At 35.3% G+C, this 25,326-nt stretch overlaps 1 protein-coding gene across 1 annotated transcript in view; it reads left to right on the top strand.

The window, feature by feature from the left end:
* Abca3 (ATP binding cassette subfamily A member 3) overlaps positions 1–25,326 on the top strand; it is a 124,121-nt gene that overhangs the window by 90,498 nt on the left and 8,297 nt on the right. Inside the window, exons 19-28 of the mRNA XM_081732148.1 lie at positions 2,909–3,185; positions 4,103–4,228; positions 7,195–7,404; positions 10,898–11,098; positions 12,627–12,735; positions 15,237–15,435; positions 16,244–16,431; positions 19,898–20,068; positions 21,389–21,566; positions 24,313–24,427. Of these exons, the coding sequence (XP_081588274.1) occupies positions 2,909–3,185; positions 4,103–4,228; positions 7,195–7,404; positions 10,898–11,098; positions 12,627–12,735; positions 15,237–15,435; positions 16,244–16,431; positions 19,898–20,068; positions 21,389–21,566; positions 24,313–24,427 (1,774 nt within the window). The remainder of the gene's footprint in view (positions 1–2,908; positions 3,186–4,102; positions 4,229–7,194; positions 7,405–10,897; positions 11,099–12,626; positions 12,736–15,236; positions 15,436–16,243; positions 16,432–19,897; positions 20,069–21,388; positions 21,567–24,312; positions 24,428–25,326) is intronic.

Here is a 25,326-nt window from a genome sequence, read left to right as displayed (position 1 = left end):
GTGCCCTATACAAATATCCATGTTTCAGAATCCTGCGGTACTCACGCAACAATTTTTATAGAGGCAGTTTGGCTACATATAATTTGAATTTGGGCATATAATTTGAAGTACTCACCAACTACTTGTATAAAAATTGTTGTCGAAGTCCCGTAGGATTCTGAAATGTATTTTTGGAGATGGCATATACTTGTTCCTAAGTGAAGTCTTGACCCGACTACGGTAGGTCCCATAGTATTGGAGCTATAAATCTTTAAAGTTCATTTTTTTCATGTTTTCGGCAGCCTATAACTCCGAAAGGAAGCATTTGGGCACCCAGGTTGATCTACACTTTTTCTTATCTTGGTGTCAGTAATCACCTCCCAAACGTTGTCGGTGTTGTTTTGAAACACCATGTATATATAAAGGAATACCATGTGAACATAGACTGAAAGTATTTGAGAACAAGATCCTGAGACGAATATTCGGACCCAAGAGGAACGGGAATGGGGAATGGCGGAAACTTCATAACGAAGAACTACATAATTCATATGGTCTACCCAACATTGTTAGGGTCGTTAAGTCTAGGAGGCTTAGGTGGACGGGTCATGTAGCTAGGATGGAAGAAAGTAGAAACGCTTTCAAAATCTTGACTGGAAGACCAATCGGAAAACGACCATTAGGAAGACCTCGGCGCAGATGGGAGGACAATATTAAGATGGATCTCGCAGAGATAGGAATACCAAGTAGAAACTGGATGCAGTTAGCTAAGGATAGAAGTCAGTGGAGAGCTTTTGTGAACGCGGCATTGAACCTCCGGGTTTCATAGGCCATAGAGTTATATATATATATATATATATATATAAAGCAAGGGATTAAAAATCAAAATGACATAGCATTCCAACTTATTAAAGGTGTCTTTTTCGTGGTATTTTATCTGGTGATTACGATAGTATTATCAACTTTACTAAGCTAGGAAATAAGTTTTATTTATTTTTTTATTATTTATTACAGAGCAGTTGCTTCTGTTACAATAGGCTTACTTCCCATACAAAAAAGAAATATATAGTTTTTAGTAAGTGTTCTCGGACTATCAGCCAGATGAAGATATTGACATCCGACGTTTCGAATACATATTTTATATTGTATTCTTCTTCATAGATTGTGAAGAAGAGACCGGAAATATGTGGGCATATATATATATATATATATATATATATATATATATATATATATATATATATATGGTGACTATTTAGAGACAGGACTGTGAATGGGGATCTGTGATTGGCTGACGGGAATACTGGCTCCTGATTGGCTGTTGTTGTGTGTACGAGGAATGACTTTGTTGAACACTTGCATTTTTGTTCCTGAAAAGGGCCTCCCAGAAAGGTTTGATTGACATTCATTGTCTCTATTGAGATTTCTCCTTTCATGTGAAATTGCTATGGCTTTCTTTATTATTCCGTCCCATAATAATGTCACCTGGATAATAGCACGGGCACACTAAAATCACGTCACCAGGAAAAATTTAATTCTTTTTTGAAATATTTAGTGTTTTAAAGTAATATTTTAAAAAATGAAAACATAAATGGCCCTAGCTTGGAAACAAAGCCCTTACGGACCCATGCTGCAAGAAAACTTTTGTTTCTTTGTTTGTTTGTTTTCATGTTTCACTCATCAGTATCATTTTGACCCTGTTAATCAGGGACAACCAGTATATATATGGGCGTAACATTGTCCTCTATAAAACAAAAAAGTGGGAGATCCTTCGTGGCTAAGCGGTTAGCGTACGCGCCTTTGGCATGGAAGACCCGGGTCCGATTCCCGGCAGGAGCTCACGTGGTTCGGATTCCACGTGAATCAGTAGGTCCACGTCTCATATAGCTTCGCTGCTGAACGGGACGTTAAACTCAAAATGAACTCAAAATGAAAGTAGGGAAAAATTATAATGGAGTGTTGGATTGTTTATATAACAATCTTTAAAATCTCAGATTTCCAAAATTTGGAAATCTGGTAAATAAAGTATGTTACTAGTATTTACCGAATGAATTCCGACTGTCTCAATATATAATATAACTGCAATACAATATTTCTTCTGTAAAATTGTTTCATATCACTTTGAAAATTTTACTTTATTAACAGCTTTCCATTTATACCCGGCATACCTGCACAAGCGAAGACAAGCAAGTAGCATAGAGGGTTAGGGTACCGAAGGCAGGGACGTAAGTAAGGGCGTAAGTAAGAGCACTGCCGGGGGGTCAAGCCATCAGGAGGCCGCCAAATCCTGAATTGGGACGTAGAGAAAAGGTCTCACTCCACACTGTTTGCGGAAGGGCCCCGAAGTTTTTAGTTACGCCACTGACCGAAGGAGTAGTTGTGAGAGCTTTTCAAATCATTGGGATGTAAAATACCTTGGAAAAGCGCTTATAAGGTGTTGTGTATGCAGCATTTCTATGATGTGTCTTACATGGTAATACACGGTGGCTCAGTGGTAGAGCGTTCACCTCTGTTGCACGGGATCCTTGGTTCGATCCCAGCTCGCGCCAAGTGAGCTTTGTGGTGAACAGACACCGTGTGCGTGGGTTTTCTAAGAATTCTACCGTTTCCTCCCACTTTCTTCACTCCACTATTTCCTTCATTTCTCATCATCACCGTCTCCTTTAGCCTAGCCTGCATAATCGTGGGACGTAAAACTGAAAGATTTCATTTTATTTCATTTTTGCATGGTAATAATGCTTACTTTGTTTATTATTTCTACCTTATTCTTATCTCAGCTACAGAGTGGTTATTATATAAATAAGGTCTTAGACAGTCGTCTTTTTTAATAGATTTTACCCATAAAATTTTATTCTTAGATATTCTGAATCTGCACCATGTTTACAATGTAGCAGATATATATTGCCTAACAAATGGTTTGTTTTCTTGGTAGATTGAACAACAGGTGACAGCAATGACAATGGGCTTTCAAATAGGATTCAACATCGCTTTCGGAATGGCTTTCGTATCAGCGTTCTTCGTCATCTTCTACGTGAAGGAAAGAGTGACTAAAGCCAAACATTTGCAGTTTGTATCAGGAGTTCAGATAGCCACTTTCTGGTCAACGGCGTTTCTCATGGATTTGTGTGTTTATCTGATGGGATGCTTCGGTATCATCATTGTTCTGAGGGCTTTTAATGAAGAAGGGTTTACTTCAATGGAAGAGCTTGGTAAGAGATGCTTCAAATATAATAATTTAGGACTTATACGTAAAATGGATTTCAGATTAAGATAGTGAAGTCAATAATCTGCCAGAGTTCTCTTGTCCCTAAATTGAGTCTAGAACAAAATTTCAACATAACATATCTCTTCTCAAAATATTACATGAACTAAATGCAATGATCTTAAGAAAATAATTAAAAAGTACCAGAATGTGAAAAAAAATATCTATACTTCTTTTCTTAAGATTTAGAGAGAGAACTGTTTTGTTCAAAAGAATGTAAATCTACGAACTTTCTTAAATACTTGAACAGTCTATTAAATAAAGGTTCAGGCTTAATTTTTATATTTATTTACACTTTGTTCACTGTACAACTGTACAGTTCGCGTCATAGAAAATGTTACAAAAAGTTTGTCCGAACTATTGACAAACTCTTGCGCCGTGTGTTTATGCATCCAGAAACACATGTCTCGATTGACTAAATACTCCTGGTATTCAATCAAACTCCCCTCCCTCCTCCTCCTCTCCTTGTCTAAAGCAATCTGTGTCACATAAATTACTCTTTCCATTCAGACGTAAAAATTCAAGAACCATGTTTACAAATTTTATAGCTCTAAAACTGTCTCCTTCATTCGTTTGTTTTGAAATGCCTTTGTACAGCTTGATTAAAAAATATATATATATCACAGAATGATTCTATAGCTACATAAACGCCTCTATTTGCATTTTTTCCCTTCTTCAAAGACTGTATATCACATCAAGCTAGGAAAATGCTCCTTGTGAAATCTACGAAAATTGTCAATCATGGCAGTAGGTTTTGTGCTTCGCGAAGGCTGTAATGTGGGCGCAGAGCTTTTAAAACTACTGACAGAAATGAGTGTTATTCAATGATTAATTGTTCCATTTTTATATATTCTTCTATTTTAGGACGAATGTTCCTTGTTCTGTTCCTGTTTGGTTGGACCATGCTTCCGATGACGTATCTGGCATCCTTTATCTTCACCGTCCCTGCCTCTGGGTTTACAAGGATGGCCATGGCCAATGCATTTTTAGGTGAGCATTTCTAGTATTTCGGTAGAAATGGAGCTGGAAGCACAAACACCAACTGCATTTTCAACTTACTTGTGTAGATTAAGACGTTATGTTTTCATAGCATAAATAAATCTGAAACACGAAACGAAATATACATGATAGGCAAATAAAATGCTATTATGCTTAATTATGTTTTATAAATTTAGGATATTAAGATGTAATTAGAACATAAATATGACACTAAATGAAAAGAATATATATATATATATATATTTTTTTTTTTCAATATTTGTTTCTTAACATCAGGGTGTTTCAAAATAAATATCGGGGCTTTAACACTTTGTAGTATTTATGACATTTAAGGTACAAATATAAATAATACATGAAATGAAAGAGTAACTCAAACAGTTTTTGCTACAAGTGTTAAATGTGAACACCATTCGTCACACGGCAGACATCGAGTTGATAGGCGAGAAAAGCCCATAAACTTTCCGCCGGAATATAGCACAAAACACATTCAATTTATGAGAGTCTCGTTGCAATGTACCATCTCGTGGAGATTTGCTAACCTCCAGATGCGAATATTTTGAGTGTTCACATTGCCACTTAAGTGAAATGTCGATCCATCACTGAAGACGACACGATCCAGAAAATTTTCATCCTTACGCAGCAACATTTCATTGGCAAAGTTGCCACATAAACTGTAGGCTTTAGAGCTTGTAGCAACTGCACTGCAATCGGTAAGGACGTAGTTATAAGCGTCTTCTTAAACTTTTCCACACAGACGGTTGCACTGTAACTACAGATTCAGTCTTTGCAAAATGTAAAACACAAAATGTTTTCTGCTCACTAGTCGCCATCTTTGCTACTAGCGCCTTCTAACGGCAGACTAAGGAAACAGTGCATGCACATGCGTGTTTACAAAACTGTTTGAGTTGCTCTTTTAGTTAATGTATTATTTATAATTGTAATAAACAGTGCAAAGTCTTACAACCCCGATATTCATTTTGAAACACACTGTAAGTTAAAACTAATTCGTATTCTTTTACCTATCTCTATTCTTTGTTATTTATATTCATACATATAATTATTCTTTTAGTGTTATTTTTCCTAGTGTTTTATAATTTTTATTTAGTTATTTTTATTATTGATATTTAATTTATGAAATTTTAAAAAGGCAGGTAACAATAAAATGCTGTTACACTTAAATATGTTCTATAAAATTATAGCTACTTTTTATTTTTTATTTTATTTTTTAAAGAATATATTTTACTGAAACCAGCAGAATAGGAAAAACTGATAGCAATCTCTAAACCAATAATTTTCATGAAATGCAGATAAAAAAAAAAAAAAAAAAAAAAAAAAACATATTACACGTTCCAAATATCTGTGCAGTGAGAAAGATTACAAATTAACTTTCTTTGTGGCAAGTAGTATCAGCGACATGATCAAGTCGATACACACACAGCCACATAGTATATTTTATTCTATCGATGAGTTGATCTTGATCTTGAACCCAACCGTGGGTCTTTATTTATTGTAGGGCAGCCTTGAGCACTTTATTTGTTATAAGTTGGTATGCGTATTAGGTACTCTTAATCGATGAACAACTAGATTTTTAATTTGTTCTGTTGTGTCGAGTAAAATCCTTGGAATAAGTTGGTTAAATGACACCTGCATTTTCTGATGTTATTAAATGATTATCGTAATAAGATTGTTGGTTAATTACAGCTCCTTTTATATATATATATATATATATATATATATATATATATATATATATATATATATATATATATATATATGTAATATTTGGATTTACGGACTGGTCTAGGCAGATTATTTATTTTAATGTAAAATTATGGACATAAATGTTATATAGAGCTCCTTCGTGGCTAAGCGGTTAGCGTACGTGCCTTTTTGGCGTGGGAGACACGGGTTCGATTCCCGCCAGGAGCTCATGTGATTCGGATTCCATATTAATCAGTAGGTCCCGTCTCATATAGCCTCGCTGCTGAAAGGGACGTTAAACTCAAAATCAACTCAACTCATTAATGTTATATAAAATGCTTAATTACTATGAGTCTTTCGCTAGATACTTTATCAGGTTGTTTTTTAAATAATTGAATTTCGTTGTATTGTAAGAATTCTATAATTGTTTGAATTATATTCCAGTTATTTGTTCCCAATATGTTTTGAAGAGAGTAATGTCCATATCCTAACTGTCTATAAATTTTGTCTAAAATTTATTTCCTTTTTTTTTCGGTTTTCTCACAGGCAAACATTAGATGATCTATTCGGTCGATGTCCTTTTTGCATCAACACAAGCGTGTTTCAGTTTCTTTTTATTTGATATAATATATGTGAAGTTAATGCTGTATTGAGGAGTAATCGATAAAGCAAAAGTATTTTATATCTAGTCCATGTATATATGGTATTCCGTGGTTTAGATTTATATATATGATATTCCAGTAATATGCTCCAGAACCTAGTCTATTTGCTGCTCTCCAATCGTATATTAATTTTGACTGTTTTAACTTCACAACTGTTTTAGAAATTTATATGATTAGTCTTGGTAAAAGCTGGTTGTCCTTCAACACATTGCTTTTTTTTCCTAGCCAGGTCGGTTTCATCATGAAATTTTATGTTTAAGTGTGATTTCGTATGTAAAAATTGAATAATATACCCATTTTATTGTAATTTTTATATTAATTAAGAGCCATGTAGTTTCGATTGTCTAATTGGTCTGCTGTAAAGCATGGAGTACACTAAGTGTATCAGAACATATACATGAATTATACAAATGTAGAATCTAAATGAGTAAGAGAGCTTGTCGTATTGCAGAAGCTTCCCCTTCGAAGATTGTAAAAAAATTTGGAAAGTTTGATTTTTTTCTTCTAATATTTAGATTAAGGATTAGTATTAGAGATTAGGGACCAACTAATATCATGTCAGAATTTGTATTTGTTATTTTCTCTTTGTTCTAGGTCTAGGGGCAATGATGACAGTTGTGATCCTCCAAACACCGCAGCTGAATTTGGTGAACATCTCCAAAATACTAGATTGGGTTTTCATGCTTATACCACACTACAACTTAGGCATGTCCATCTACAACCTCGACAGTACACGAAAATATTTAGAAATATGCCCCGTTTACGCGTTGATGTGTTCTTCTACACCCAATCCATGTTGCCAAGGTAAGAATCTAAATTATTGACTCTAGTTTGTTCTATTTAATTATGTAATTATTGGTGATTATAATATCTTGTCAAATACTTGGATGATCCTATTGAAACTGAGTTTATACTCAAGTTTTTTGTTAAGTTAAACTCATAGCATCCGTGGAGAAATAAAGCTGTTAAAGGAAAACTGAAATATACTGGCAGAATGCCCGTTCTTTGCACGGGGAGAATACGTTTTATTTTAGACATATAGGGGTGAATTTGGATTTAAACGGTATCGGAAATACCACTGTTCATCTCAGCGACTCGGAAAATTGTGGATTCGCCACTAATATTGGTCATTCTCCATCATTTTTATATATTTCCCCCTCCTCCTCCCTTTAGTTATACCGTCAAATCAAATGATAAAAATCATCCCAGGTCCGAACTTCATCTATGTTGAAAATTTGATCTAGATCAGTCGGGTGGTTCAAGAGCTATGAATTCACAAACATAGTCACTTTCATTTATACGTACTCACTTATACGAATATATATATATATATATATATATACACGAGGGGACCCAAAAAAAACGACTTGTTCTAAAAAAAATAATTCATTAAGCTTTTACAAAATATTTTTAGTCTCCTTTCAAAGTAATCGGCATTAGATGCGATACAAGTCTCCAGGCTTCTTTCTTACTGTCTGAAGCATCTCTGGAACTCTTCAAGCTCTTGTTACGCCCTCCACATCATCAAAACGCCTCCCTTTTAGATTTTTGCATTCTCGGGAATAGGAAAAAGTCTCACGGGGCTAGGCCTGTCAAATACGGAGGGTAGGGAACGATAGCGTACTTTTGAGAGCCCAAATATCTAGATCCTATTTGAGCAGGAGAGAACAAACTTAGCGGCAACGTGTCTCTTTTGCAAATCCTCATTGAAAATCCGCTGGCACGAGCTCCAACTCATTCCTGTCTGTTCTGAAACTTTGTCAATCGTGAAACAACGATCCTTGTTGATTTATTGGTGGATTTTTTCAACGTTTTCGTCGTTTAGAGATGATGAAGAGCGCCCAGAACGAGCATGATCTTCAACATTAATCTCATCATGTTTAAACCTCTCAAACCACTCGAAAACTTGTGTGCGCTCATAACATCTTTCTTGAGAACCTGTTAAAGTATTTGGTAAGCTTCCATTTGCAAGCAAGAAGCAAAATTTCTAACATAGTGTTTGTTCCTTTAAATCTTTCATAACGATTTCGCAGATGGTAAACGAGAACAGTTGAGAAAAACAAGACTACAATTAAGCATCAACTTCCTACACAGATGCCGCTTGGGCAAATGATTTGAGAAAGTCTCTACTAGACCTTTGTCCCCGTTAGACCTTTGTCTAACGATGTTTGTCCCTCAACTTCTCTTACACCACTTCACCGATCTTAATGACTTTTGGCAACTAATTTGATCCTTACCTAGCTTAGATTTTCTATCATGTTGCTCTTTTAAAATGCGTATACTAAGGGGGAGCGGGGGGTTCAAAATTTATGCGAGAATTGCGTATCTCACGATCCTATCAACTTAGAAAGATTAAATTTAGTATACAATATAAATTCTTTATTCAAATAATAGGAGGGGGCGCGGTGGCTCAGTGGTAGAGCGTTTACTTCCGGTGCTTGGGGTCCCTGGTTCGATCCCAGCTCGCGCCGTGTGGACTGTGGTGGACAAACACCGTGCTTGTGGGTTTTCTCGGGGTTCTCCCGTTTCCTCCCACTTTCTTCATTCCACCATTTCACTCACCTCTCATTATCACCGTTTCCTTTAGCCTAACCGGCATAACCGTGGGACGTAAAACTAACAGATTTTTTCCAATAATAGGACTCGTGTTCCAGTGTTTTTGACAATTTCGAGTGTTCCAAAAATGGCGCCCACGGACCACAGAGCACCACTCTATAGGTCAAAATAAAGCGAAAATGTTGTATGATGGTATGCCCACCGGGGTTTTCTTCAGCCGCTATGGGGAATCAAAATTTCTCAATGTGGCAACATTGCAGATTAACTTTGGAGCCATTAGCATTATTGTACGAATATAACAAGCAGTTGAATCGATTGCTACACTAATAACTGATGCTAGTGTCAATCAGTATCGACTTTAGCTGCCATCTGGAAAGAATCGATATAACTATTTGATAGATTGGCAGATGTAATCTGTGGTTCTTTATTTACGACGTTTCCACATACTTCAATTTGTGTCTCCAGACGAGGACTCGAAAGGTTTACAAATATACATATTTTTGCTTTATTTTGACTTGTAGAATAATGTTCTTTGGTCCGTAGGCGCCATTTTTAGAACACCCGATATATATATAATTAATGTAACTATCTTTGTCCTTCAACTGCTTCTAGACAGTTGGACCAATTTTGATTATTTTTGGTACATAACTGGGCCATAGCCTAACTCCTGCTTTAATCATCCTACTTTAAGATGCGTATCCTAATCCTAAGGGGGAGAAGTTAAAGTGTTACCTTTTATTTTAAAATTATATTATTTCGTTTAATTGTAATTGGTTATTTTCCCATTATATCTTTATTTCCTGATGAAACCAAGACTTTAACTCAGAGAAATTTTAGGGTAAAAATAAGGATTTATTCACATGGTTTCAAGATGATCATATACACGTAGATACGTGATCATTTAATGTACGTTATCAAATACGATTTGTTTAAGATTCACGTTTTCCATTATCACCTAATTAAAGTGTACCATGCTTTTTATATTCGTGGGGAGAACAATGGCTCAATTGTAGAGCGTTTACCTCTGGTGCGTGTGTTTCCAGGTGCGATTCCCGGTCAACTAAGTTGGTGGTGGACCAACAGCGCCGACTTTCCAAAATTTATGTGGGTGCATATAAATGGCGGGACGTGTTATATGTTTTCAGGGAAGTCTCGATATTTGATTTGATTTATTTTTAGTTCAAATCTGTCATAAAGGGCTGTTCTGTGGTAAAGGAAAATATACCAGTACTATAAGGATAAGTTAGGGCTGCCCTAGTTCAGCGGTAAAAAGGCTGACTTAAACGCAATAGAAACGGTTTCAAACCTGGGTCCAAACTAAAAATCTTGTGGGTGCATCATTTATGTGGGTGCCAGAGCCTCGGAGCACCCACATAGTCGGCGCCCATGTGGTAAACAACATTGTGTCCGTGGGTTTTCTCGCGGTACCCTCGTTTCCTTCTACAGTCTCATTCTACCAATTTTTCCGTCATTCATTTTATCTTAATCATCCGTTTCCCTTAGCCTAAAGGGCATAAACGTGGAACGTTAAACTGAAAGATTTCACTTTATTTTATAACTGCATTATTTCGATACTTCTTCATATGTTTGTTTCCTGATGAAACCAAGAGTTTAACTTAACGAAATGTTAGGATAAAAACAAGCATTTATTCACATTGGTTTCAAAAGGATCATATAGATAGTATATGTGGTAAGTTTCCAAATATAATTTGATTAAGATACTCATATTTTTCCATTGCAGGGACTGATTTTTGTCCTGAATCAGGATGTATTGATTGGACTGACGATTACTTTGATTTGAAAGCCCCTGGAATTGGAAGAAATCTTCTCTACTTCGCTATCGAATGTATTCTTTTCTTTTTTATACTTACGCTCATCGAACTGCGACTGCCTCAAAAAATTTCGCAGAAGATGCAGAGAACACCAGCAGTTGCAGATCTGTGTAAGTACCTTCATCATCCGTAATAGATTTAGAATTTTGTTTTGATTTCATCATCTACATCATATACTATAGTGCTGCCAAAATGTCTTGAGCCGTGGCAAAAATGCGAACTAAAGTTCACACCCGCGACACATCCACGCGTTGAGCCAATAAGGGTTCAGTTCTTGCTAAGCGAGAGAGCGAATGACGAAAGGGAGCGAGATTTCTACGGCCGATTGTAGCGCATCGAATGGAAGACTAGGTGTCAAGTCAATGTGGTATATTTATAATATGGTAATTCGTTGCTCGAGCAAAGTCAGATGTCAGGAGTTTGGTATATAGTAATATTCAGTAATAATAATGTTTTATATAATTCAAGCTTTGCTTTTAGTATAGGTAAAGTTGATTTAAAGCTACTCGTTGAGCAAAAACAATACGTTTACTGTAAAAATTATGAACATGTAACAGTTTCGTCAACTATCCCTTTTGACTTCATCAGACGCTATGCAGTAATAAAAGGATTGACTCAGGGAAATAATGCTCCCGCAAGTAGGAACTAAATACACGGTTCTGATTGCTTGGCGTTATCCGTTTCTTGGCATGTAGCTTACATATAGCAGAAATCAAACGCTTGCTGCTGTCGGCCCTCGTGGCCAAGTATGCTAGCGCAATATGCTAGTAATGGAAATCGGTTTTGGCGAGGGTTCATACCTGACCCAAGGAAAGTTTTTTTTTTTTTTTTTTTAATTTCCATAACATTTTTTCCATTAATATAAGATTAAAATAATGCTCAAAAAAGTTATTTACTCACTTTTGTGCAGATAAATAGTAGTAGTAGTAGTAGTACTAAAGGTATTAATAGTAGTAGTAGGAGGAGGAGCAGTATAGTAGTAGTAGGAATAGGAAGAGTAGGGGAGTAGGAAAAATGAAATGAAATCTTTAAGTTTAACGTCCCACGGTTATGCCGGTTAGGCTAAAGGAGAAGGTGATAATGAGAAATGAGTGAAATGGTGGAATGAAGAAAGTGGGAGGAAACGGGAGAACCCGGAGAAAACCCACGAGCACGGTGTTTGTCCACCACAAAGTCCACACGGCGTAGAGGAGTAGGAGTAGTAGTAGGAGAAGTGTAGTATTAGTAGTAGTAGTAGTAGTAGTAGTAGTAGTAGTAGTAGTAGTAGTAGTAGTAGCAGTAGGAGGAGGAGGAGGAGGAGGGACGGGTTAGAAGCCCCGCAGTGCTCGTTTTGTCCCACCTTGACTCCCATTATATAAATTTTGTGACCAACTTAAACCAGCTGGCTAGAGTTGCGCGCGAAAAAAGTTACTTCCGGGAGTATTACTCTCCCGAGCGGGTCGTGTAATAAGCAGTTCATTTTACTTGCCCTTGAATTGTTAGCAATAGTGGCAAACTGCAGTTTTAATTACTACATATTAGCAATTTCAATGTTTATCATAATAGGTCCTCAACCGCGGAGACCCGCCTTAGTTGAAAGTTATGAGAACCATTTATCTATAGTATTTACGCAGTTTCACTTATTTCATTACTTTACAGACTCTGGAAGAGATGGGGAACCTGAGGATGATGATGTCGCCAAAGAAAGAGAGAGAATAAAAAGGACGCCACACAATCTGTTGATAGAAACAGAAAAGCTAGTTCTCAAGTAAGAATTCAATTTCTTACTTATGAAAGTTATTGCATATTTAATATTGGGGTAAAAAAAAATATTCTTATCATACTGGACATGAGAATCCCAACATACGGTTTCAGAACTTCTCTACTCCCTTTTTCAATGCATCTTTCATCGCTATACTGCCCACTAAAACTGGGTTAAAGGTTCTGTCCACCCATAAAAATCTATGCTTAAATATGTAAAGCCTTTGTAAAGCGGAAAAATGTTAGTTCTAGCCCAAGAACTAATGCTAATGCCACTGATAAAAAGTACTTCTGGTAAATTAATGACCAAAAAATACAATAAATATTTTCACTTTTGCAATATAAACTGCTATTATTTAATCCCATTTTAAAAATATTATTTTGCATTCAATATTATTCTTTATTCATTATTTTGCCTGTCATTTTCGGGGTTTTATTTTGCTACAAGTGCTGCTCTCTACTTATAACTGCCTTCCATGCAATCCAGTTTACACCCTTAACCAGAATCACAAAGGTTGGATTGAATTAATTTTCTTCCGCTTCAGTATTTATTTAAATAGTTTTTTTTTTTTTTTTTTTTTTTTTTAAATGGACAAACAACCTATAATGCTGTTGTAGTGAGCTCTGTTGGGATACACGATGTATTGATAAAAGGACCAGAGAAGTCCTGAACTTGTGCGTTGGGATTCTCGTTTTCAGAATGAAAGGTAAACATATTTTTGGCCATAATCATTCATTTGTTTGTAATATTATACTAGTAGTTTATAAAGAACTCATGCAAGTTGTTACGTAAATCTTGATTTTTTTTTTTTTTTTTTTTTTTTTTTTTAGATATTCGTCTATGTAAAATAGTTTATAGTATGGGCATTGTTTCTCTTAATTACCCCCTGTTGTAACCATCGGCGGACCACCGATGGGCAACTAGCGATATCTATCCAAAAATTGGCGGTCCCGCAGCGACAATCCGCGGTAGCCCCACTTCCGTTTTGAAAATTATACCACCATCGGGGCACAGACGCGACAAAACGCCAATGAATAACAAATTTACTCCCCCAAAATATGTTACATGGGCTATATGCGTGATTTGTTTACATTAAGTTGAGTCTAAAAAAAAAAAACATTAAAAAATGTACCACGGGGTAAGCGCGAACCACCAAGCTTATGATTACTAGACGCGTGTTCTTCCGACTTCACCACGGAAGCAATAGAGAAAACCTCGCTTGTAGGTAGAGGGATAAATCGTTGAGATATTTTTAATTTGACCAATCAAAGTGCTCCTTTAACCGTGTATATTTGACGATAGCCGTTTGGAATCAGATAAAAGCGTTTGCCATGTAATTTTACAACATGATGACGCGCGTCTATTTACTTTATTTCATAGTTCTCCCATATTCACTTTGCAATGATCGGTATCAGTTGCCTTTGCTATGTTACTTTGACTATTGAAAATAACTACTTCCAAACTAAGGTACTCTTTATTTACGGACACGGGTACATGCACACAAACTTCAAAAGTACTTTACTAATTTTTATCCCCATGCTACTAAATAATATTCTTCACAGTACTTCTAACAAGCCCACTTGCGTACTCCAACTTCATTCTTGCTCCCACGAAATCTTTGACTCATGCCAAAGCCAGCCATCCTCATGCTCATCACAGACTATTCACCGTCGTCTAACACTCTTCACAGACTATTTGCTATATCACATTCTCCACAGATTATTCACTATGTAATTCTTCCACAATCTTCACAGATTATTTACTATTACACTCTTCCACATTCTTCACAGATTATTCACTATTACACTATTACAGCCTTCTAAATTCATACAATTATACACTCATCACAAAATCTTTCACTTCATGATATAGAGGCAGGGCTTACTCTTGACCCCTAGAGCTTACTTTAGGAACAATTCGTCACGAAAAAATAATATATAATAATAACCGCATGCACATGACTGGCGATAGTTCGTGTTGGTCCCTTCGCGATTCTCCGCGACGAATCGAAGGAGCGCGGACAAAAATGAAGCCCTCGCTGCTACACGGTGGTAACTTCAACACCCTGACTCTAGATATCTGTTTCTACTCGACGAAATCCTGCCGTCAGTGGTACACTAGCGGCAATCCTTCGAAGCGTCGCTATATCGACAATCGACATTTACTGGCAAGTGGGCCAGTAGGCGTTGGTAACGTTTACGGCATGGGATAGTTAACCTCTATCTTGAAATAATAAAGTGTAAACTAAACTTTAAACACAAATTTCTGTACCATGATATACAGTCGGAGCAAAAATAGATTACATGCTATGAATATTCTTTTGTTAGTGATGTATGAACAAGCAGATTAATTATAGTCTGCGTTTCAGTTGTCAACAACTTTTGGTAGTTCGGTTGTTACAGATATACAGGGAATTACCTTCTCTCTGTATTCAAGAAACCTATAAATTCTTTCTTACTGACAATTGTTTATATTTCGAACAGTACCTTTTTATTGTTCTATTACAGAGATGTCTCGAAATATTACGGATCGTTCTTGGCTGTGGACAGCATTTGCATCGGAATTAAAAGTGGTGAATGTTTCGGTTTACTTGGAGTTAATGGCGCTGGGAAAACAACTACATTCAAAATGCTGACGGGAGATGAAAAGATTTCGTACGGAGAAGCCTATCTAAACAAATTGAACCTGAAAACACAAATGAAAATGGTACTCTTCTTTATGTTGTTTTTATGTCATGGAAGAACACAAAAATTTAAATTAAATAGAGATATCCTGACTTCATCTTTTAACTTACCAGTGTTTTGAAATGAAGAAATAATTAAATGTGTTTGCTTTACAAAAATATTAGTCTGAAATTTATACAATTAAAAATGTTTAGAATTGTATATATCATAATATTTTAACAAATTAAAGATAACAATACTAGTACTTGCGAACAAATTTTACTATTATTGTTTAGTGTTTGTGATTCATGTTATTTTCTGACTTGTATGGAATATTTGTAGAACTTGTAAGTTTTATGAAACGGATGCCTAATCTTCTTTTTTATTTTGTATGATCAAAATTCTCATGAATTCTGTTTTGTGTATCGTGTGATTGGCAGGGTTCTGTCATGATCCTATTAGCTGGTTTGTTTTATGAAAATTTTGATTAACTAAAGATTTTATAAAATGTTTATTTAGCTAAATGTATTGTGAAATGTTTAGTTAGCTAAAGTTTTGTGAAATATTTAATAGACTAAACTTTTGTGAAATATTTAATTAGTAAAAATTTTTTGAGAAGTGTTTGATTAGTTAAAGTTTTAATTGAACAGATAAAATGTAATTAGTAGAAAAAATTCTATAAAAAAATATCCTTTTGGATTATATAGACGTACATAGCTTATTAATGTGTCAAAGTTTTTCAAAATTAGAATTAAAACATTTTTCGATTTACTTAAGAACTCCAAAGAATATACTAACTTAATGTTCATAAGAATAAACTAAGGTAACGTACATTATCATTTGATCTTCAGGTGGAAAAGGTGATTGGTTACTGTCCACAATTCGATGCGTTGATAGAAGAACTAACAGGTCGGGAGACTTTGCATATGTTTTGTCTTCTGCGTGGCATTCCAACGGATCAGTGCCCTTCAATGATCGACAAATTAGCGGAAGAACTACTTTTCACGAAACATATTGACAAAATTGTGAAAGAATACAGGTAACGATTATTTTCTAAGAAGAAAAAGAACTAACTTCTGTAACTTTTTTTTTCCTTTTAACACAAGTATGGTAACTAATGTCCACAAGTATGCGTTAGATTGAAACCAATTTTCCCAGAACTATTCGTAACAATGTAGTATGTAGTATTATTCAACTTTTCAGTAAGTAATGCGTAAATTTTAGCTATTTTTTGTACTAAATTAACATACCATTAATGTTGTTGCAGGAAGCAGAACATCGTAAGCATCATTTTAATGCTAATTTAGATTATGATGTATATGCATTGAGAAGGATGTTTTATGATAGAAGCAATGTATCGTTAGCGAAAGTGTAACATGTCTATAAAACATGGATTTAAAAAAAAAAAAAAAATCATGATGTCGAACCAAAGTTTTCATCTTTCATACTTAAATCTATTCAAAGAGTAGATTAGAAGTATCGATAAACGTACTTGATCCCAAAGTAACAAAAAGTTATTTTAAAAATCTTCCAAACGGAGCTCTGATAAGCTGTTTTTATTAATTTTATTGCAACCAACGTTGTAATGATCATTTTTCTTCCCACCATTGGCAGGCTTTCTCACTTTTTTCATATCTAACTAACTCTTTGGCCTGTGGAGCCCGGAGGTTCAATGCCGCGTTCACAAAAGCTCTCCATTGACTTCTGTCCTTAGCTAACTGGGTTCAGTTTCTACTTTGTATTACTATTTCTGCGAGATGCATCTTAATATTGTCCTCCCATTTGCGCCTAGGTCTTCCTGATAGTCGTTTTCCAATTGGATTTCCAGTTAAAGCTTTGAAAGTGTTCCTAATTGCTTCCATTCTGGCTGCATGACTTGCCCATCTGAGCCTCTTAGACTTGATGACCCTAACAATGTTTGGTAAACGATAAAAATTATGCAGTTCCCCGTTATGAAGTTTCCGCGGTTCCCTACTCCCGTTCCTCTTGGGACCCTCTTGCGAGCAATCCCCGTAAGTAATTTCTAGTCTGTAAAAAGCTTTTTTATTATAGCTGTTTCTCGCTTACAAATAAGTAAGTAAGTAAGTGTGTGTGTGTGTGTGTGTGAGAGAGAGAGAGAGAGAGAGAGAGAGAGAGTATATATATAGCTTTCGTTCATAATTATATTTTAATATGCAAATTTTGTTGCATTTGTATTTTTGTATTTCAATTCGCAGTTTCATTTTTTTTTTTTTTTTTTTTACCAGTTCCATCTCTCTTTTATTTCAATCGTTTTTAAAGGATTCTTTAATAGTTTACAATTTTGTTTAATATGTTTTGCTGTATTTGACAAACAAGCATGGAGATAAAATTATGTCTAGCAGAATAAGAAATTAAAAATAATATTTCAAAAGAAATATTTTTTCGCTAGTAGATCCTAAGTATTTATCTTTTTCACCTCCTTTCGCGACTCCATAAATTCCTCTCTCGACCCTTCTCCCCACTCCCCACCCCAGTTGAGGAACCGTGGCTTAGGGTAATGAATAAAAAAAGGATTTACTGAAAAAAAAGAGAACGGGCAGTATATGTAATGTTAATTGAACGTAGAAAAGACATTTGACAGAGAACTGGAGTATTTTAATAGGATTCCTAAAGAAGGTTGAGGTGGAATTGAAAAATCGATGACACATAAGAAACTTCATATTTTTCATTGTTTCTTTTTTGAAAATAATTTCGAAAACGGAAATAGAAGTGCTTAGGTAAAATGTACTATTCATTTTTTTCTAATCTTATTACAAACTAGAAATAGGAAATTCTTTAGGGGGACATTCCTTTTATTTAAAACAATTATTATGGTGGAACTAGAAATGTTCAAGTAATTGTTCCAATTCTTTTCTCCTCAAAACAATCTTTACGACAGAACTAGAAGTGTTTAGCAATCATTATCATTAGAGACCAGATGTTAGGCAAAATGCCTATTCTTTAATATTAAAGATATTATGAAAAATATCGTTTTAAAGTTTATATGGGGGTTAAAAATTTCGATTTAAGCCAATTTTATTTTGCCTATTTTGCCTATTTCGACCTTTCTGCCTAAATAATTGCTTTAGTGCCTAATGTTGCCTATTCTATACATTTTCTTCAAAATAAGCCTTCATTGGGAAAATATATAATTTATATAACATAATACACATATATATACGTATATTAAGTGTTTGTAAACACAAGCACGTGGTACGCTACAATATATATACAGGGTGAACCTCAAAGGTATGCACATACTTCGGGAGGTGATTAATGATATCAAAAGAAGACAAAAGGTCCTGTTGTATTTTGTCGAATTCTGTGTCGTGTACAAGTGACAGTGGTGCCAACTTGGAATCGAGAATCGAATCTTGACAATTGGAACGGAACAGGCAGACGTGCACATACTTCGAGAGGTGGTTCGTGACATGAAAAGAAGACAAAAAGTCCTCTTGAATGTCACGAATCACCTCCCGAAGTATGTGCACACTTTTATGTCTCGTTCCAATCGTCAGAATTCGATTTTCGATTCCAAGTCCCCCCCCCCCTGACACTCGTACACGACGCGGAATTCCACAACATACAAGAGGACTTTTTGTCTTCTTTTGATGTCACGAATCACCTCCTGAAGCATGTGCTAATCTTTCAAGTTCACCCAGTATATATGGAATGCATAACAAGCTTCGTTTTTATATATACAATAAAAGAAGATGTTAACAGACAAGTATGTTTCTATATTCTTTGTACATTATCTATGACTTGAATCTATTTTTTAATGGTATTAAGTATTTATCTTCATTATTTGGAGATACATTTTAGTGCCTATTTTACTGCCTATTTTTAAATTTTTAGTGCCTATTTGCCTGCCTATTTTCCAGGTTTTTAGTGCCTAAACATCCTGTCTCTAATTATCATATTAGGCCATTATTGGCAGGTCACTTGCTGCAACTGAAAAGCTCCCATGCTCCACAGTCTTCCGCTAACCTCTTCGTCTTCACGTACGATTTCTCCGTTTTGATAGCGTCCGTTCATGGTAGTCTCCTTTGCCCCATTCCTCTCTTTCCTGTCACCATACCTTCTAACACGTCCCTCATGATACAGTTCCTTCTTATCCAATGTCCCAACCAATTTCTTTTCCTCTTCTTAATAATATTAAAAAAAAATTCCATCATTTTTATACCTCCCTCATTCGTTTTCCGCTCGACCCAGCTAATTCTCTTCATTCTTCTCCACACCCACATTTCAAAAACTTCAGTCGTTTTTCATCATTTTTGCGTAATGTCCATGTTTCTGACTCATACAGTACAGTGTTTAGTTAAATGTTTCTTTTTTTATTATTGTATTAAAAAACGTTCTTATAACAAAGCTTGACATGTATAGATAAATATTTAGGGAAATATCGTTTTTTTTTCATTATTGCTTGTTCTAAAACCAGTTCCTATAACAGGACTAGAAATGTTTAGGGAATCCCTTTTATTACTTTTATTGTTGTTTATTTTCAGTGGTGGAAACAAACGAAAGCTTAGTACTGCAGTGGCTCTTGTAGGTAATCCTCACGTAGTATATCTGGATGAGCCAACGACAGGAATGGATCCAGTCGCAAAGAGGCATTTGTGGAATGTCATCTGTAAAGTAAGAGATAGTGGAAAGTCCATCATTCTTACATCTCATAGGTAAGTATAGTTTTATACGCTCTGTACTAATTGTTGATAAATACTATGGGATACATCATTGATAATTCAAATATGAACAGTATTACCCAATTACTGATGGATATTATGGGATACATCGTGAGTAGCTCAAATATGAAGTCTTACCCAATTGCTGATAGATACTATGAGATATAGATATGATTTTTGTTTATATATATATATATATATATATATATATATATATATATATATATATATATATATATAGTGTTCGAAGTGGAAAAAAAGCAGAGGCGGTATGTTTTATTACGATTTTGACTCGACATACCGGCTATCTAAATGTTGAAATGCAGTCAGGATATGTGCCTAAAATAAAGCATTTCTATTTACATAATGACTGAAAAACCATTGGAAAACTTCTCTATAGTAACATGGGATGGGGGGATCTGGAGAGACTTTGATTCCCTGCAACAACTTTTTGAAAATAATAAAAGATATATCCCCTTATGTTGTATTATAGAGAATTATACACGAAAATGCTCAAAAACCGAATGAGGATATCAACAATTTTCTGCGGGAAAACTCGACTGTGGAGTATTCCAAACACCGGAAGGTCCGCTTCCACAGCAGACAATCCCTAAATCCGCCCACGCTCAAAACACGGCATTTATGTGCATTAAGGCAAGAAGATATACACACTCATTCATAACAAAGAAACAATTCAATATGACACATCAAAATATAAACTAGGTGAAGTTTTTTGAAGACATCTCATTTTAAAAACAAAAGATAGGAAAAAGGTAAGAAACATGTCGATATTGTCAGCTTAGAAATTATTTCTACATAAGAAATAAAACGTTTTACGTGCATAGCTATTTGTCAATTACTGTGCATAAAAATGGATTTATAAAGGTATTTAGCGTCTACTTTCCAGTGACGGTATGTTTTAATCATTGAAAAACCGTCTCTGAGACGGTACGCCTTTATCACTGAAAAACCAGAGGCGGTAAGGCATACCACCGCATACCGTCTCAGTTCGACCACTATATATATTAATGTTTATTTTTCCATAATATCTTGTTCAAGGAAAGGGTTGAACCCCGAAGCCATCCTTGCGTACGGTACTGTATTCCCCCAATAATCCATATCTGGTATATATTCTTCTACCCGCCATTTGTGAAAGGCTTACAAAGAAATACCAAGGACCCCACACTAGCTTTGGAGACAAACAGGTAAAAAGTAAACACAAACAATTTGCATCCATTTCTTGTAAACAGTTCTTATGTGCTTTTGACTAGTACATACTACAATACGCTAAATGTTACTTTTTCGTTTTTACAGCATGGAGGAATGTGAAGCATTGTGCACTCGTTTAGCCATTATGGTAAATGGAACTTTTAAATGTATAGGATCTCCTCAACACTTGAAGAATAAATTTGCTGAGGGCTATACGTTAACTGTCAAAGTTAGCGCAACTTCACAAGAGCAGAGGAGGTTCTCGTTAGCTGCTTATGCTATGGTAAGAAGAAATTAATTAAGAATTATAAGATTTTTTAAAGAAAAAATCGTTCTAACATAATTTGTAGCATATGATAGAAATATATTTATAAACCGTTATATATTACCACGGTTTAAATTGATTTTCTTAAGCAATGTAAAAGCAAGTCACAATTTATTTCCGTTTTTTATTTTTCGAATACTACGAGGCAGAATCAGAAACCAAGATTATAAGGCCGATATTTCTGGAGTTTCGTCTGTTATAGAGAAATGAGTAGTGTGCAGTAATTGTAATAGATGGAGTTGGGAACTATGCAGAATTTCAGCCACTCATTACCTACGGTGCTAGTTTTAGGTAAACACAAACAGCGACTCGTTTGGAAAACTGGTCTCGCGAAGAAGTCTGCTCAGTTAATCGATTTCTGTGGGCGAGACCTTGACACGATATGCGCGAAGGAATCAGGAGGAAACGGCCAAAACTTCTCCCCGAGGGCGTTGCCTTCCTTAACGACAACGCGCGCCTACGTACAGCCCAGATGGACCACCATGCTGTTGAAGCAGTTTTGCTGCGACATCATCGACCACCCTCCTTACAGCCCGGAACTCGCTCCAAGAGACTTTCACCTGTTCCCACACTTGAAGGAGCACCTAGGAGGCCGTCGCTTCGCTTCAGACTAGGAGATGAAACACTTCGTGACATCGTGGCTGAATATGCACGGACAGGATTTTTACCAAGAGGGAATCTTCAAACTCATCCCACGATGTGATAAGTGCCTCAACCGATATGCTGACTATGTCCAAAAATAATCTCATGTATATACTAGCTGTTGGCTGAATTGGTTGTATGAAATTATATATACACGTTTCACTGCAGGCTTTGTAAACTTACTTTCCAATCACTTCTCGTAAAATAAAAAAATCTTATTTTGTTCCTTTGTTTCAACTGATTGGGTTAATTAGACATATTATTATTATTATTATTATTATTATTATTATTATTATTATTATTATTATTATTAGTAGTAGTAGTAGTAGTAGTAGTAGTAGTAGTAGTAGTAGTAGTAGTAGTAGTAGTAGTTGTTGTTGTTGTTGTTGTTGTTGTTGTTGTTGTTGTTGTGGTGGTGGTGGTGGTGGTACAAGTAAAGATGAAATTTAAAATCGATCTCCTAAAAAAAGAGAAAAGATTTTGAAGCTTCAACTTAATCCTTAAATACCTATAACACAATTTAATAGGATAATTAATCCTTATGCCTTGGTGCTAAAACATGTTTTTTTTTTTTCAACCGTCCTTATCCTACCAGAAGAGAACCTCATGAGATGGCGAAACGCAATTTCTGTTCGTTGGAGGTCGCCCATTCACCGTACCAAAAGACAGAATCGTATGCTGAATCATTGTAGAATTGTGAGCGTGAAACTATATCTAGTGCAATCGAAACGCCCACCAAGTGTGAACTACGTCGAATACAATCAAAGCGCTCACCAAGTGTGAACTACGTCGAGAGCAATCGAAGCGCCCACCAAGTATAAAACTATTTCGAATGCAATCGAAGCGCTCAACAAGTGTGAACTACGTCGAGCGCAATCGAAGCGCTCACCAAGTGTGAACTACATTGAGTGGAATCGAAGCGCCCACCAAGTGTGAACCTCGTCGAGTACAATCGAAGAGCTCACCAGGTGTGAACTGCATGATGTAATTCAATTCTCCAGCCGGAAGGACATAATGCAGCTGCCATTCATCGTCGAATGATTAAGGATTACGACAGGAACTTTATAAGTGATTGCTGTGTGCACAAGTGCTACAGACAGTTTACAGAAAGACTTACCGACAGTAGCCAAGGGTGAAAATCTGTGGCGGAAGATGGCCTTGAAAAATGGTTTGCGAAAAGAGTAGAATACGGTTTCTGAATTGTCTAATCTAAGAATTGCAGAGAACTCAGCAGAAAACTGGAGAAAACGGTAGTTCATACTTTGCGGTCACTTCGATTTCATTCGATGTTCTGTCTGATCTTAGAATTGCAGAGAAATCAGCAACCAGCTGGAGAAATCGAATTACATCACGTAGTTCACACTTGGCGGTCACTTCGATTTCACTCGATGTTCTATCTGATCTTAGGATTGCAGGGAACTCAGCAGCTATCTGAAGAAATCGAATTACATCACGTTGTTCACACTTAGCGGTCACTTCCATGTCACTCGATGTCCTGCCTGATCATAGAATTGCTGGGAACTTAGCAGCCATCTGGAGAAGTCGAATTACATCACGTACTTCACACTTGGCTGTCACTTCGATTTCACTCGATGTTCTGTCTAATATTAGAATTACAGGGAACTGAGCAACCAGTTGGAGAAATTGAATTACATTACATAGTTCACACTTGGTGCTCACTTCGATTTCACTCCGTGTTTTCACACTAGCTACTCCACAATGGTTGAACGGTAGAGTCTGTCTTTTGATATGTGGGACGTGCTACCTGAATAAGCAGATTTGCAATAAACGGCTTTGATCTACGTTTCGCCATCTTGTGTAATTCTCCTATGGTGGCTTTATGGAAGATGAAGAAAACACACCGTCGTATAGGATACTTAAATGAAATTGTTTATATAGGACAATATCCTGAAATGATTATTCCGCATATACAGGATAATCTAGAAGAATAATTAATGCTTGTACATAGTGGAATCATTAATCCGTTTCTCCATTCATAATTTTATTTATTAGATTCTTGTGGAATTAAATGTTACACTTTGATATTTGTTTTTCTTTCCAGGACTCTTCTGTAAATTCTCTAAATGGTCTATACGCAAGTTCATCATCATCTTCAATAAATATCACGGAATCAGATTTACAGCCAGTACAAGATTTTGTTACATCATCGTTTCCAAGTAAGTACGACAATTACAGAATTTAATAACAATTGCAGATGTCTAAATATTTAATACGATTGAATAAGTTAATGCAATAAATAAGGGTATAATTGTCTAGATATTTAATAAGATTGAACGTGATAATTGAATAAATAACAAATATTGTCTAAATATTTAATACGATTGAATAAGTTAATGCAATAAATAAGGGTATAATTGTCTAGATATTTAATAAGATTGAACGTGATAATTGAATAAATAACAAATATTGTCTAAATATTTAATACGATTGAATAAGTTAATGCAATAAATAAGGGTATAATTGTCTAGATATTTAATAAGATTGAACGTGATAATTGAATAAATAACAAATATTGTCTAAATATTTAATACGATTGAATAAGTTAATGCAATAAATAAGGGTATAATTGTCTAGATATTTAATAAGATTGAACGTGATAATTGAATAAATAACAAATATTGTCTAAATATTTAATACGATTGAATAAGTTAATGCAATAAATAAGGGTATAATTGTCTAGATATTTAATAAGATTGAACGTGGTAATTGAATAAATAAGGGTACATTGCCTAGATGCTTAAAACGAATGAAGATTATAATTGAATAATAAGGGCAAATTGCCATATTTAAAAAAAAAAAGAACGTGGTAATTCGATGAATAAGAACCAAATTACCTAGATATTTAATATGATTGAACGTGGTAATTGAACAAATAAGGGCACATTGCCTAGATGCTTAAAACGAATAATTATAATTGAACAATAAGGGCAAATTGCCATATTAAAAAAAATGAACGCGGTAATTGAATAATAAGGGCAAATTGCCATATTAAAAACAACGTGGTAATTTTATATATAGGACAAATTACCTAGATTTAATATGATTGAGTGTAGTA

The sequence above is a fragment of the Thermobia domestica genome, chromosome 11 (assembly GCF_964235325.1).
Source record: "Thermobia domestica chromosome 11, izTheDome1.hap1.1, whole genome shotgun sequence".
Lineage (NCBI taxonomy): Eukaryota > Metazoa > Arthropoda > Insecta > Zygentoma > Lepismatidae > Thermobia > Thermobia domestica.
Note: the sequence above shows the minus strand (reverse complement) of the source record. Positions and strands in the feature narration are given on the sequence as shown.